Source organism: Ptychodera flava, chromosome 16 (assembly GCF_041260155.1).
Source record: "Ptychodera flava strain L36383 chromosome 16, AS_Pfla_20210202, whole genome shotgun sequence".
Lineage (NCBI taxonomy): Eukaryota > Metazoa > Hemichordata > Enteropneusta > Ptychoderidae > Ptychodera > Ptychodera flava.
Genome location: NC_091943.1, coordinates 372,501 through 390,000, shown reverse-complemented (window position 1 = coordinate 390,000; position 17,500 = coordinate 372,501). Strand labels below are relative to the sequence as shown.

The 17,500-nt window shown below is 40.1% G+C and overlaps 1 protein-coding gene across 3 annotated transcripts in view; it reads left to right on the top strand.

Moving 5' to 3' along the window:
- Positions 1–17,500, top strand: part of LOC139152442 (uncharacterized) — a 100,265-nt gene that overhangs the window by 63,339 nt on the left and 19,426 nt on the right. Inside the window, exons 1-2 of one of the 3 annotated variants that reach the window (XM_070725551.1) lie at positions 5,627–5,799; positions 5,970–6,114. In XM_070725551.1, the coding sequence (XP_070581652.1) occupies positions 6,054–6,114 (61 nt within the window). In that variant the 5' untranslated portion in view covers positions 5,627–5,799; positions 5,970–6,053. Of the gene's footprint in view, positions 1–5,626; positions 5,800–5,969; positions 6,115–17,500 lie in introns of those variants that run through there. The other 2 variants (XM_070725553.1, XM_070725550.1) reach the window with 2 other exon arrangements.

Genomic DNA, 17,500 nt, shown 5'->3' with positions numbered 1-17,500 from the left:
ATGCCTACTTATTGCAATTTCGTGTTTTAAACTACCTTTCATTTCTGCGGGAAGCATCTTTTATCGTAAATTGTTATCTAATTTAGTTTTTGCAATAGTGAAAGTGACCATGATTCGACATCTAATTGGACATATAACCTGTAGGAGCTACTCCCTGAATCACACCTTGACTTACTTGCAATATTACCAGATACCATATTCCTTATATGGTGATCGTGTATGGCGGCCTTCAGAACAGCTGAAAATCTGTTCTTAGAAATTTACTCGTCTGATTGTAAACGGCATACAAGTGGATCTTACCATGGACCTACAAATGCTTCTATCGCACCGTCAATACGCCAGCTTCGACCGTGATAGCCCGAAGGTACAGAATTCTTCAGTACATCGTAAAAACAGCAAGCCAAACCCGTTTGAGTCCATTCATATTTTTAGATTAAAAACTGAAAAGAAATCGCTGCGCACACGCTTGAGTGTGCACGAAGAATGTTTTCCCTGCACCGGATATACTTTACAATGCCGGTTGAATTTCACCGTACAATGTGACGACACCTAAAGGTTATGATAACTTTTGAGATGAAAACTATTATTGTATGCGGCTGGGGTCATAATTTCTGGTATTAAGGGAAATCTGCGACCAGTCTTGCAATTACATGAGAAGCTAAAATTACAGCGGTTGTAAGGTTAAGGTAGTATGCGCCTCGAAAGTGAAAGACTTTTGCTGAAATTTTCCCTGAGGAATCTTTCATCCATTTTCTTTCAAAATCAAGAATAAAAATCGAGGGTATAATAGTGCAAATCTTTGTACTAGAGAAACCAAAAACCCAAAATGTCGATATTTAAAATTCAAAATGGTCGCCATCCCTGTGTACGTGTGAACTCTACAGAGAAAAATAACATTTTCGAAATTCGAAAAACTAAGCCGGTGAAAAGTTTTCTTGCACCAAGAGCTTTAAAATGAACCCCTACAAGTGGTATATAAGAAATAAATTGTAAAGTTTAAGAGTCCAAATATCTGTCCCCGAGGCACATTCTACCTAACTGCCAGCGTGTTTTTGTGGTGTCATCGTTTTTGGCAACCATTGTGACCCGGGCATCAGTCACTGCCTCTTGAAGTTGGTGGCGTCGCTCTGTAACGGTTTACGCGACAATAAGGCGATTACCTCTGGATTTAATTTCACTTCGGTTTCTGGGTAACTTTTCACGATAATCCAGTACACTCATCTGAACCCTCGATCACTTCAACTTTATAAAGGTCGCACCTTTGTTCCCACCCAGTGATGTCAAACAGTTTTACATATTTATACAGAGATATGACGAACTTATGATCCCCTTCAACAGCAGATGTCGCCTGGTTTGTCATTGGGCGGCGTCTAAGATCTCCGTTTCGATCGCTTTGCCGTTCAGTTCTATTCTTATCGTGTGTGTTTGACCCAATATATGCGCAGTACATTGGTTTCCCTTTGGTGCTCTGCCGCTAGGTCGTATCAGTGACGTCAAATTTAGTCAGGTCTCTGATCACGTATCCGTAGCATTAGTGGAGTTTAATTCCATCGAACCATTGGAAATGATATACTCTGTATGAGTGGTCACAGAAAATTTCAGTCGACAGGTAATGGGGTTGTTCGTCTTTGAGCAAAGTTTCAGGGACCCCCGTGTACATTTCCGTTCACACTGTCCCTCCAGTTCATAATGGTATCATCATGCCTACAAACATTAAAGGGAAGCAGTCGTCGGCACTGCGCGTGTGCGATTTTCTTGTTTACAAACAATGTATTTCATGCATGATATCTAGATGCATTAAGTCAACATAGCTGCAACATTTAAACATTTTTACGATGTCTATGTTAAAAAACATGTTTTAACTTTCATCAATCGCCAACGCACCGTAGATACAGTGTTTACATCGGTCGTAGGGGTCCCTGGCAACCTTTAAGATGAGTTCCGACGACGGCCCCACCTTAATGATTCTGCAGTAATTGCGTATTCAAAAGACTGAATGCAACGTTCACGTGATATTTTACCTTCAAGAATGATGGACACACGAAAAATGGTGTCATCATTTCTTTCGTCTCACAATGCTTTGGGTTCGCTGAGGGGCAGTATTGCAAAGCATCAAAGTCTCAATTTCTCCGTACAATTTGCTTTATCCATTCATTTCTTGTAAGAATGTTGTTTATTTTTCTGTTGCATTTTGTCATCGCACCGTAATGAGAACCTTGGTCTATGCTTGCATGTATCACTGACACATTACTTAGCGTAACTTTCTGTATATATTCGGGTCGGGCAGGGGTGTGTCATCGAAGTTGAGACATGTTATGTCTGTCAGCAAGACTCGAATTGGCGTTTGACAACCGAGCACTCATACTATTTCTGCCACCAGAGAAACACAAATAACTCATCTTGTAAAACAAAAATAACCACAGTAAATGTCAAGCCAGGCAAAGGATGTCATTGCAAGGCGACAGGTTTTAACCATTCACTGTTTCGTCTGGCCCTGTTTGAGACATTTCAACAGCAGGGCCATCAGTGCCTGCTGCTGTCGTGTTTATAATGTTCGTCAAATGAGAGAGCAATTAGCAATGGGTTAAAGGTATAGGCATATACACATGGTGGGCCACATTACGCTCGTATATGTAACATAGATATTGATGGTTCGCTATATGATTTTTGACATTTGAGCTGTTCGTACGTCTGCCCGTAGTTAGTGACAGTGTCTTAGTCTTGTTTGACTGTCTGCAAGTCTGTATTCTTTCCGCCTCTCCCCTCCCTTCTTAATGACCCGCCACGTGCGAGCCGCAAAATACCAGAAATTATTTCATGAAAATCTTAGAATATACATATGGATGCTCGTTTGTTTGTTTTTTTTTTCTGTTGCTTTTAAGAAAGTCGGTGTTATTCGATTGAATGCCATAGTTATGCATTCCGAGCAGATCATAGAAAAACAGTAATGAGCAAAAATGTTAAAATAAACTCACCGGCAGAACCACCACCCTAATTATCACCACAACCACCACCGCCATAGCCACAACAATCATCATCATCATCATCATCATCATCATCATCATCATCATCATCATCATCATCATCATCATTCATAATAATCGCCATCCCTACCACCACTACACCACCACCACCACTACCACCAGCACCAGCACCAGCACCATCATCATCATCATCATCATCATCATCATCATCATCATCATCATCGTTATCATTAGCATCATGACCCCTCCACCATCATCACCATTATCATCACTGATACGTCCCTCCTCCTCCTTTGCCTTGTTACCACTGCCATCATCTCCATCTTCGACGTCGTCAACAGGAAAATCAGCATCGGCAATCATTGCAACACCGTTGTTATGAGAGTATAAGTAAGTCATGAAAGTCGTCCGCTTCACATCAAACGTTCAGCATATCATGCATATTGCAAGTCTGTAGGAACGATTTCATCTAGCATGAACCGACGGGTCAGCGTGCTCTTTCATGCCGTCGTGTCACAAAATCATACCGCGACTTCTATCGCTACAATCGCGAGACTCAAGCGGAACGAATGCCTGACGTCCCTTCACAGTGATCGCCGACAAATGTTTAATAAGACCAATATCTCCGCTCATTGGGACCCAAAGCAAACGAAGCGGATCAGGTTGCATGTCAGAAAGCGGAACGAAGGCTTTTATTTCTTGTTCGTTGTAACACTTGGTTTGTTGAAGGAGCTCGGCGACAAAGGGGCGGCTCATCACTATGCAACTGAGTCGTCTGCTTTGTTCCACATTTGTCATCTGAATCATCCAATATCTCGTGTACCATACGGTTCTTGTGTTTGATATCGAATGAAAGACTGCATTTGTGTTCACGTTTTCGCTCCCTCTTCCTTTTATTGAACATCGAACGGAAATTTAATCTGAAAACAGAGCAACCTTGGCGTCCGTTTACTAACCTACCTCAACAATAACATCTGTGATACTAGCGACACTCGTATTCATGCGGGGAAAATTGCAGAGACAAACCAATGTACTTTATAAATGGGTAGGACAGGTATCTCCAGACCGAGGGACCTATGAGCTCTTCTAATTTTGCTAAACGGAGTCTGCTTTTTTCTAGTTTCGCTCCTACTTACAATATCTTAGCCGGTGATGCCATATTCCAATCTCCCCCTAGGCAGAACGAAGAAAATTTAGCATCTCATCACGAACTGAATGACCCTTGGTCGGTTTAGATTGGATCCATTGACCATCGTACAATTATTTTCATTTCCAAGTTTCAAAGTCAAAGAGTATAACACAATGCCTTTAAATTTGAAATGCTCAGCTCCGAAGTGTAGAAATCGACATACTCCAAGACTGCATTAAAGCCCCACAAGCTGTATCTTTTAGCATCATTTTTATGATTTTACTTTTAAGCTAAAATAAGTTTGTGAGAATGTACTAATTTAGGTGTGTGTATACACTTACTATTCACTACCCACTAGAACTGTATATGCAGTTTTGAACAAGATAAAGATTACACTGCGGTTAAATGTTTGCCCAAACACTAAATCACTGCCCCATGCAGATCTGCACTGAAATGTTCACATAAACTGCACAGAGTAGTCCAATGTAATGCATAGGGGTGAATGTTTTCAACTGTGACATTGTATGTTCTGTTTCCTTTTTAATATTACCAATTTTTGAAAATAGCGGGAAATCAAAATGACTTGAAATTTGAATTTGTCGAATGTTTCACAAAGGAATTGTTTCATAATGCAGTAAAAGCCCATACTCCTTCATCAGAGGGTGGAATTCAGAGAAAACCAGGAGAGAATAGGAACATATTTTGAGGTCAACAAATTTCAAGAGTTACAGCTAGTGGGGCTTTAAATCTTACGACCGTGGTTGGTAGCTAACTCATCGTTGACGACTCCTGAACTTTGGAACAGCGAAGGAAATTCTCGACTTCGGGCGTCTCTCTTTACAGAGTGCCTGCTCGATGCAGATTGCAACTAATTGAAACGGACAGCGTCTGTTGCATATTTCTGGTGTTTCTGAAATTCACAACGCCATCTGATATTCTCATCACTTTCCAACTCATTGAGCGGCAACGTTTTCATGTCGTTCTCATGGCAACCGCTGTTGAAGTCCTCACGCTGTGTAAGAGTCAAATGTCGACGGCAACATTTTCATAAATTTCTAGTCGCATCGCTAGCTGCACGGAAAGCATTCGTGTTGCCTCTACTGAAAAATATAAATGTATACATAAAAAATGGACTGGTATCTAAAGATCAGAAGAAGGAGAAAAAATCAATTCTAAGAGTAAATAATTGAGTGCGTCCCAGTTGGCAATTTGATCTAATATTGTCAGAAATTGGGACGCTATCTGGTAATTGCAAAGCGGTATGTTTAAAAGCTAGCCAAGAAACAAAGTAAACATGGCTTTCAACTACTTGTTCTATCTATGAAATCGGCACCAAGATTACGTTGTAATGCGTTCAAATATACGAGATACAGAAGACACGCTCGGCATGAAAAGCATCGGCCATAAACAGGAAGAATTTTTTTTCGCTCGTGGAACTCTAATATTAATAGGCCGATGCATTTTGTGTGTGAATCGTCCGTTGACGACTCCCTAGGTAGGGAGAAAAAACAAGAATCGAAATTGTGCGACGAGTTTATATAGTCATAGAAACATGCGCTGTCAGGGAGTGCGAGCGTTCTTGTCGAGCAGGGATTGGTGTTTCGGCATTTCCGATGTTCATTGCGTCACTGACACGTACACCGTAACAGCTCAATGAAAAGTGCGTATCTTAACGGTGGTTTCACGGTATGTCTGTCACTAGGTTGACGGTTGACTTGGAATATCGAGACTCCGCATAGAGATTGCGATTTTTGTTTCCCCGTTGTTTTAAGACGAGGGGTCATATATGTACCAACGTCTTCCAGCATTACCTACATATCAACCCTGATGTACATGTTTAATGTCTCCCTGCATAGGTAAACTGCAACAGCCACTAGCGAAGAGTTTATACACCGTTCCACCCGGCTTATTTAATCCACGAATACAGCCCAGAAAGAGTAATGGAATTCGATAACGTGTTTTTGCTGGGAGTGCTCTCAATCCTGTTCACTCTTGTCTCCGGTAAGTACCTTGATCCATTTTTACAGAGTTTTTACACACAATTTGAATCGTTCGGCCTGGGCCTCAGCTCTCCCGTACTGGTGGAAACTCCGTATGTTGGCACCATCACTCAAGTCGTGAAAATACGTAACGTGCCATCACGAAGTCCCCTTCAACGGGATGTATTGGTAAACAGTTATTGCATGCGACAACACGTTGTTCGCCACAAATGTAACCCGCTGATCTTGAACATACGCCAAAAATACTAGGTCTTGGCTTGATTCAAGCTGCCAATGTAATTTGGACTGTTTTCTGTGTTGACTTTAAACGATAACACATTGAAAATAAAGGGACGTTCGCGGGATCTGAATCGCAGATGTGTAACCCAATTTTGTTACCTCTTCCCTTCTGTCAACTGGTACAGAAATATAACTGGCAAGGTTGTAAACAGCCGGTGAATCATTACCTCCTTCATGCTGTCATTATTCGCCACCGTGACTGAGTTCAACCCTGGGTGGATTTGCATTTTTTTAAGTTGCACGATAATCAATCCCAGAAGTATATAGCACTGGGTAAAAGCTGTCAAACGAGAGCGATTTGCGGACATCTTCAATGCACGGTGAGCAGCATCTGTATACAGATTTTAACAGTAGGTCGCCGTCCATGCATCCGTAAAACGTTTACCTGCGCCTCGACGAGGCTCTCGAAGCGACACTTTTATCAATTACGCGCCTCTGACATAAATATTTCGTATTAAACTCTGAACCACTGAAAAGAAATTTAGAGCCACGGAGAAGGGGATATATTGGAAAGGTTGTGTAAATTGAAGAGAGAAAACGAGGTGCTGTACCATTAGCGAATTCAAAAAAACCCGAGGTAACACATTAAAGCGATCTAGAGTTCCCAGAGCATTCGGAATGTTTTGCTCTCAAGTGCCTAACGAGACATTTACAAGCAGTTTCGCCCAATTCACAAGTCTAGCATCGAGAAATTGCCCGACAACCTGTAACAATTTGCGAGAAAACATATCGGTTAGATCAGCTGACACTGGCCCTTTTATCAAAGTGCACGCACGCTACGGGTTTGGCAATTTCTATCGATGAAAAAGAAAAATCTATCGGTACAGAGGTTTGCGTACGTCTTGAGGAGATAATGATTATCTTCCTCTCAGTCCTTGAGTCACTCCAATGCATCATCTTTAACAGAAATCTACAACGTTACGTTGAATAACTCAATCATCAGTCTCTAGTGGTCATGAATGAGCACCGATGCAAAGAGACAGAACAACCACATCAAGGATTGTAATCAAGTTCACGGCGCCTGTCACCGATTGGACAAAATCCTATCACGTGACATTAAAATCACGTTCTTGAGTGTAAACGTACTCACGGTACTCACGACCCTGGTGTATATCGGCCCTGGAAATGGGCCAGTGCCCGCGGGCGGCGGATTTTTTTGTCGTCCTTTGCGGCCAGGTGAGCTACAAAACCATCGGCACAAAATATTTCACCCAATCCTTGTCTCTGAATTCAATCTGCGACCGCTCCTTGAAATCGTTATATTCCTTTGGGTACTGGGAAATAACTTTATGACAATGTCCCTTTAATATAGAGCGACATCTACAGATGAAACGCTTTGCTTGCCATCTTCGAACTAACTAGACATACATTTTCAGGAGGTGATAATTTTTGTTTATGCCTCCGCCTTGAAACATCACATCTTGTAATCCATTGCCATTATAATTTTTCTTCTGCGCTCTCTCCGGCACAATGGAGATAGCAAAGAACACCTTGAGGCTAAATATCCCCTCGGTGATATCAATTCGACGAAAACAGATACTTTTGTGTCAGAAATGATTTGAAATACGATAACATAATCGCTATCTCTCGATACACATGTACGAAATTCAGAGTTGAGAAAGGCAGTCTTGAAAATTCTACACTGCGCTCCTATCGTCTTTACCAAGGAAGATGAAAATCTGGTATAGGATCTGCGTTTACTTCTTGGACAACGCTTCATCAGAGCGATTTCATTTTCATATCAAAGTACTTAAGAACGCTTACTCTGACAAGTTGCTGTTACAAACTATTATTATTATTATTATTATTATTATTATTATTATTATTATTATTATTAGTCATAAAGACTGATTTCTAGGGAGGACCAGTGAAAAATGAAAAGTAAAACGACAGTAATATAAAAAATCTAAAAGATGCACAAAAAGCGAACATGAGAATCCAATACTACAACAACAACAACAACAACAACAACAACAACAACAACAACAACAACAATAAAAATATTTATTATTCTTATTGTTTTTGTTGTTGTCGTTATTATTATTATTATTATTATTATTATTATTATTAATATTTATATTGTCGTTGTTGTTGTTTTGGTTGTTGTTTTGGTTGTTGTAGCTGTTTTTGATTGCGGAATATAAATTTGTCAAAAAATAGAGAAGGTGAATAAATGTATTGATGGAATAGTACTTGTCTGACGGGGGCGGGAAATTTCTGTAAATTGTTTTCAGTGCGCACTCATACAGCGCGCTAAACCGTTCTTCAAACTCTGGCTTCTCTGAACAACCGTCACTGTCACGACACGAGACTGTTTTTCTCATAGTCTCACCAAGAACCCATGGAAACAGTCTTAAAATGTCTGACGAACACTTCTGCATATCATGTAACACGGATAGGTGTATATCCAGCGCACAACATGTAGGACGAGTGTATCTCTGCGGCAATATGGAAAAGAAATAATGCTTGAACGAGGATAGAGTCCTTCATGAAGGAAATATTGTTTCTTTTCGTAGACAAAATCACCTTCAAACTGTTCAGTATCAGTTCAAGGTTATTCCGTATGACTACTTCAAAAGAAATGTTTTCGTAGCGAGGATTCACGTTCGTCGCGAAAAACCCAGAATCATTTTAAATAAAAACCGCTCTCCATGAATTTTTTTATCTTAATTTTTTTTTTTTTTTTTGGGGGGGGGGGGTGTTTTATTTTACCAGTCGATTTTTTCTCAGCATTTTAATGCTCACTGAGAGATTGGTCCAGCTACACCCTCAGCCTCGCTTAAGGACAGGTTTGGTTAAAGCTCCATAGGCTGTATCATTTGGCTATTTTTTCAGAACTTTTGTGTTGTGGTTTCCCTACACTTTCTGCATTGAATCCCTAAACTGTAATTTAATGCCAAGTATTTAGCATATCAACACAACCTACCGTATATGAGTATAGTCTCCATTGTTATTGTTGAAAATTGTATTAAGTCCAGACTAGAATTCATTTGTAAACAATAAACAATGATCACTACACACATGCAAGCTGTGTTGATGAAAAGAATATTCGAAATTTCAGCATGACAGACGGATTAGATTCAGATACGGTAGTTGATATACAGATGCAGAATACTGAAAAACTTGCCACAAGTTACAGCTTATGTCCCTTTAACAAAACATGATATCTAACGCATCGGCTAGACGAGCCTGGCTAGACGCTACTTTACCTAACCACAAACTTCGTCGTGGGCGACACGTATCGTATCATGCATGGAAAAATATCCATGGTTGATTTAAAAGGGTATATTTTACATTTTTTTCTTGACTCAAACAGCCTACCAAAAGAAAGAGATTTTATCCCTTTAGAAGAGGCACTGGGAGTTTTCGAGTCGTGCTTGGTTGAATTTAGATATGTCGTATGCGAAAGTCGGTCATCCTGCCCTGAAGAGGTTAAATCTTAAGGAAATACATTTCCTTGGCGGATATGGCCTTATGTCATGGATGGACCATCCAAGCGTATTAAACGCTTGCGGGTTGTAAAGTCTCCAAATTATCTTGCTTACATCAATAAAGGCGGTTGTAATAACCGAGTTTTAATCAGCTCAAACCTTTCTCAGCGTTTCAAACACCGCCCGAACTTGTATCATGTCGTACATTTCCACGCACCGACCGAACTCCTCTTCGATGAAAGACGTGTACACTATTGTTTCTCGTTAGACGTTTAATAACAGTTACATGAAATTCTGGAAGCCCATTCATATGAAATGAATTTATTATCTGCTTCCCACGTACAATATCATTGTCATCAAAGTAGAAAGTTGCGTCGGCACACGAGGCCGGTACTAAAACAACGCACAATAGCTGAATTTCGAGTTGTTCAATAAATATGTTCTGCAGACGTTCATTACATCCTCCTTAGTACAATAGCTGGCTGACACTGATTGTTCGCTTATTACACTTTTGAATTATTTCCAAACAACCAATCAAGAAGAGGACATCCTGGTTCCAGACCGTAAATAATGACGAGCTACCAATCAGATGCAGCCTTGCGAGCTGCTTCCCATCGTTGGCAACTATATGCCGGGCCGACAGTTCACTGCATCCGCAACTTATCTCCCGCTGATTAAAGTTAAAGCCATCGGCGTGTCTGAGATATAAATCACAATGTACAAAGAAAACGCTGTGGCTTGAATAATCCGATTCTCGTAACCCGGTATTGATAATATGAGGTACATCATTCATAGCAAGATTTCTTATTAAAAAGTTAAACCGAAGAAGCGCAGCCGCTTCCAAGAAGAGTTTTCCCAAACGATTGCAAAAATTAACGAGAAACATTCTTGGCGAAGAGAAAGGAGAAATATCGTATTTTATTGCTGGCTACAAAGTTCGCCGAAATATAATTACAGTGATTCCGTAGAAAGATAAATCATACCGCTATCTAGGTTACAGAAAACGTTGGTTATCATAACTTTGTTTTCATGATGACTGGCTTTGATGTGTTTTTATTGAAGATTAAATTAAATTCTAAGGTTTTAGAATCGAGAGATTCAAGACTTAGTTTTTGATCAGAAATATCGGCCGGTTTCGTACATAGCGATGCTGGCTGCGGCGGGACTTTCAAACAGTCTTATAGAAGTCGCTATAGAAGATGGTTGTTTCTGTAATTGCAGTGACATTGTGTTAAATACATCGAGACTGAAATATTACAAAAATGTACTGTTAACGGATGACGGCAAGTGGTATCACCGCTGTCGATGCAAAGAAGGCGACAGAGATCATCAGATAGTCCGTACATGTACCTTAATAGACTCCATATGAACGAACATCAGAATTCGGTTTGTGATCCCGAGGATGAAAGAAGTCCACTTTTGGAAGTTATATCGATTGACTTTTGACCCCGGCTCTACATGTCAATGAGGAAATCGAGTGCATGAATGACTGCAGTGATGTGTGTTTGCAAATTGCGTTTTGGTTAGCCAAACACTTATATGTATAATATTCCATTCAAACGATTGTCACTCCAAGATACGTTGGTGGCGTCTCATTAGTATTCATACTTGACCATATGAAAGTGCCGCTGCAAGCTAGCATTGCTATTGCCTACTTTGTTTTCACGATTTAAATTATAGTGAAATGCATTTCACTCTGAGTATCAACCGGAAAGTCATCCTTAACGTGTTTTGACGAACTGGCTTCAGCGTTTTGTATCGTTCCTTCCCTTATACACACAAACACTCTGTTCACACTGCCGTATAGTTGTGTTTTTTGACATTTTTTGTTTGCAAGCCTAAGTTCGGGAGTTCGAATGTCAAATGCTGAAAGCTTTTTTGATATTTGTATGAAAGAAATTTAAAGCAGCAAAGTCGGTTTAAAATTTAGCACTCATAATATGCAAGGACTGTTACTGCACCAGGTTGACGTAAAACACTCCACGCTGTTGGGCTCCAGAGCATTGTAAATGCTAACTGATGTCTTATCGTAGGCTTAGCAGATATATTGGAATGGCTGTTCTCGATGACTCATCTTTCATGGCTTTCGGTTGTAAAAACATTACCTATTACCTGAAGATGTTGCGAGGTTTAAGCTAGGTATTGTGTTGAACACGGATCTTTTCTCTTGGGGGTCGATGAGTATTGGTTGAACAACCTCACATTTTCGTCCTTCCACGAACCGCCAGCTTTTATGGAAGGTCTCTGGAGTTACATCTTGAATATCGTATTGTGCTGTAGACGGCGGTAAAGTCACGTGATATTCAACTGTGCTTATGGGCAAGGTAAATGTAGTATAATATATGCAAGAAAGTACATCCTGCCGTTGATAACGATTAATTTCGATGGTTAGCCTACCTTGGGACAATGAAGGACAGATTTGAAACAGAACACAGACATTTCACGTCGTTCCACGTATATAAACGTCCCATACTCAAAGCCTTACAAGTTGAAATCTCCAACAATAATAAGAACAGGAACAAATAACCAAACAAACAACAATCATCATCATCACCACCATCACCACCACCACCACCACCACCACCACCAACACCACCACTATCATTATCATCATCATCATCATCATCATCATCATCATCATCATCATCATCATCATCATCACCATTATCATCATCATCATCATCATCATCATCATCATCATCATCATCATCATCATCATCATCATCAGTAGCAGCAGCAGCAGCATTGTAATGATTATCATTATCCGATTGGTTTCGCCATATTGGAGGCGGCTTGAATGTTCCATTAAATGTTCAATGTTCGATGGTTGACGACGACGCGTTTTCACAGAATTTTCAGAATTGCAGTAATTACATCAAACTTTTTTTTTCAATCATGTACGCAATAATCGAACGGCGCACTTTCCATTCGCGACCAATACTTGACAAATGTCGTTAAAAATGAAAGCGAAAAACCTGAATGAAATGGTAAAGTTGAATAAAGGGAAATTTACTTTTTTTTTCCTAGAATGATGATTTATGTCAATATGAAAAGACTGCATGGCGCCGGAAATTAGAAGAAAGAAGAATATTTCCAAACAGTGATTTAAACCTCGCGTGAATTGTATCAATCGGTTCCTTCAATTAATCTTAAAAAGCAAAATCAATTCTGCGAGATCTCTGGGCTGTCGTGGCATCTCTATACGATATAAATCACAGAACATGGCCGAACAAAGGTATTTTCAGCATACTTGTTCTGACAATCGTTCTTGCTGCACCGTAAATATTCAGGTTACCATCGCGTCTGATTGTGGCGCGAGCGTCCAATAGGGTCCATCCAATCGCTCAAAAAATAATGTCTTACAAATTTCAAACCCAATCGGTTTTATAAATGCGTTGATTGGTAGTGAGTGATCTCGCGTATCTATTTTCGTTGTTACAACAAATTGAATAACTCTGTTTGATTGACATATTCGATGTAACCCGGAGTTATGGCACTTTTACAGGCGAGATATTTAATCAGAACGCGTCATATAACGACTGTCAGAGCGACGTGACTGATGCATATTACGCATTTTGTATTTTTCGACCCGACGACTATGTCGACAGAGGGTTTAGGTAATGCTTTTTACGACTTGGTCTGGGAGTATTAATTTTGTCAGTGCCAATGTCATCATACAAATCGAATGAAACTTATTACATGTATAAAATGCTATAAAAATTTTGATTAAAGTTCGGCCATACATAAAGACGCACAGCGATTATACGAGAGTACACCGACGAACATTGTGGTCGAACTCGAGCTTCGAACACTCCAAACTATCGTTTTATTCGAATACATTTTACAAAAGGGGCAATACCTTTCGCGTCTGTTTTCTGTGATCTTCTGGCGATGTTTGTAACATTGGATGCTGTTCTAGCGATGTTTGTAACATTGGATGCTGTTCTAGCGATGTTTGTAACATTGGATGCTGTTCTAGCGATGTTTGTAACATTGGATGATGTTCTAGCGATGTTTGTAACATTGGATGATGTTCTAGCGATGTTTGTAACATTGGATGATGTTCTAGCGATGTTTGTAACATTGGATGCTGTTCTAGCGATGTTTGTAACATTGGATGCTGTTCTAGTGATGTTTGTAACATTGGATGATCTTCTGGCGATGTTTGTAACATTGGATGCTGTTCTAGCGATGTTTGTAACATTGGATGCTGTTCTAGCGATGTTTGTAACATTGGATGCTTCTCACAGAAACATGCATGGATATTTAGTTTTTTTAACTCTCCGCTGGTGCTCATCCAACAAGGAATGCACTAGTTTGATGTAAGTTATATTCTTCGCAACGACAAACACTATGAAAGAGCGGTCACCAAAACATGTATAGAAATCGATTTCATAATTCTGATGTCAACCAGAAAGATATTATGATAACGAGTTACCGGCATGTCTAGCCAACCGTTCATATTGAGCAATAGTATTGCGTATTTTCAAAGGTTTCCACAGCAAAACTTTAACACAGTCTGCTTCTTAGTTAAGAATAAAAATCAGGGGTTATAGTGCAAATTTTGGCATTAGAGAAACACAATTTACCGATACGTGAATCTAAATTTGCCTCTTTGCTTTGTTACTTGTGAACCATTGAGGGGGTTTTAATTTTCGTTTTCACAGACAAACAACAACGACGACAACAAAATTAACAAACAAACAAACAAAAACAAGCAGTCGAGACTTCATTTGCTACACAAACTCCATAACAAGTCCGCAAAAGCAAAAGAACGGGAGAATGAACCGATCAAAAAAAATTGATAGGCCAAAAATCTGTCCCGAGCAAGGCGCATTCTAGCTCATCTTGACAACCAGATATGAACTGAAAATGCTCACGTGTTTCATTATATATTGCATTTATGTGCAAGCTTGAACCTTTGCTACATGTTTGCAACTTCATTGAAAGTGTTATGATCAACATAATGAACAAAATTCACCACAGATCAATGGTAAAGGTCATTAAGTATTCAAATATGGCAAGATTCATCAACTTTGATTGAGTCAATTCAGATATATATCCCTAATTAGAAATGTTCATTACATTTGCAAATAAGGAATTGGCTGAAATAAAACTACTTAATGACTTTCAATAATGTTAAATCATAGTATCTTCAATGTACATTATGCCATCGTTTGGGCCAATCAGGTGGCAGCTTTTACGTCCTTGGCAAACAAAACACAAATTTCGCGCACTCAACTTTAACGCTTTGAGACGAAAAATTTCATGGATGGCCAAATTTTCCCGCACGTGGAAAATGATCTTTGAACCCTTTGCTTGCAAATGGACCGCGTGGTTTTGATTTCTACCGATGTTTTCAGGAGTTAGAGGCGAACTGAAAGGGCGCAGTACAGAGAAAGATATAGATTTACATTGCCATGGCTTCCAATCCTGGAAAAACCTCTCCGATAAGCAATGAAGTCAACTAAAATACGACAACAGAGTTGAAATACGGGCTTCTAGCAATCTTTCTAGTGGTCTTATCCCTTATGCGGGATATCGGACCGCAGGCAGGCGAAGATTGCATCATATTTTAAGCGCACCAACCCAAACTCACTGCATGGACATCACATTTACGAAATCGAAGTCCAAAGTAAACTACGTCCATGTTAGAATAAGAGAGATTTTCCATCACACGGGAGCATATCGCCACAAATTTTGCACAGATAGCATTGCACTGGCATGGAAAAAAGGTGCATGGAACGCGGGCAGTTTCCCTCGCTATAGATAGGAAATGCATTTAGCGATACACACTTCAGGGGGTCAGGGTGCAAAGGGTTAAGATCTGAAATAAAACGTTTTTATACATACCAGTTACTCATAAAAATTGCAAAATTGTATCGGGCGAGTTGGTATCGGGCGAGTTGGAAAAGATGCGATTTGACTGGTACCCTTGCACCACGGCCTAGTGCCTACATGTCCGCGGAGACGATTTAACATGTTCCACAACAAAGCCAAGACAAAAATTGAAAATATCAATAAAATGGCTTCACAAAGGCTCAAATACGCGATACTCGATGAGGTATTAAGTTTGTGAAATGAAATCAAAATTGGCAACACAAGTGTTTGTCTCGGGTAGTACTACTTGAACTATTCTACAGACTGTTTTTTCCGTACAGTGCAGTATTTGTCAGTGACAAATCTTTGAAATACATTTTTTGCGATGAGCTGGAAATTTGATTATTATCGAGTTAATGTATATAAATATTCCGTTATTTACTGGAACACGTTTGTTTTCTCAATCCGCAATCTGCGGACTACGTGCTGAAGTGCATTGACTGTTCATGTCAACGATTGTTTCCCCCTCTGCAGAGTTTCTGTATCCCGTTCAACAACGCTGTACCTTGATCACGCGATAGTGACGCTATGTAGCTTTGCAGTATTGAAAACTTATCATAAAATGGTCACTACGTCTACCCATAACACGAATTGTAGGGATTATCATACGGAAAAAAGACTGCAAAACTAAGACATCTTCATCGGAATTGAAACGATCATGATTGTACCAATCGAGAATGCAGGTGGAGCTCGGCAGTTATACAAGCGTGGTACGCTACATGCACTGCCGATCGTACGCATACCAAAGCCTATCCCGGAATTTGTTTCACGAACAATCTCGCCTTTTTAATCTGACACAGTTAGAACTAAAAAATGACAATGGAGAGCACGTTTCTCGGCGAAGCAAAATCAAAACACAGCAGAAGTACATGAAGTAGGTCACTCTCCGCACGAACCTAATTGGACACTTCAATACCTTCGACCCAAAATTATTATTCATCAGCACTTCCATATTTAGGGATCAGGGCGAGTGATAATGCCATGCCCTGACGCTAGGTGGAGAACGTATGATTACTATGAAGTCATTTCTGGCGATCGAGCAGCGAGGGAAACGATCAATCACTAAGGGTAAAGCTAATTTGCAAAACGATATTTTATCTTGAATAGTGAGTTGAATGAGTCATAAAATATCATATTTTTAACGTTCAATACGAGGTTGAAACACGGAGGGACCGTGGTTGAAACCAGAGCTATCCAGCTCACAGTCCCTCCACCAAACGGTCGGGAAACGCTATTGTCAAAACGTGCGAACGAGGGGATTAGCTTGTAGGGACCGTGTCCAGCTGTAGCCAACCTGGACTAGCTCATTTCACAGCGCCCTCAAACAGTCGATCTCGTCAATCAATGTTTTCACTTGTCATACGCGGGGTTAGCAAAAGCTCTCTCATAGACAACCATGTGACACAAAAATTAAAACTTTCATAACTTCATTAATATCCAAGCCACGCCCACCAAAACCTTTTCAGTTCTTGCCATTCAGATCCTGAAGCTGTGTACCAAATTTGGTGGACATCCCTTCAGCAGTTCTTGAGATATCGGGTATACAGACAGACACACATACACACAAACACACACACATACAGACATCGGTAAACCATATGCCCACGTGTGTGAACACGTGAGCAAAAAATTGATAGGCCAAAAATCTGTCCCCGAGCAAGGCGCATTCTAGCTCATCTTGACAACTTGATATTTGATATTTCGTAGTTAATGTTCATAAGGTAATTGATTGTTTTATCGTCATGTAAAGACATCATCTTGAACAGTTATCTTTGCTCCTAGCCAAGTCAAGCGGCT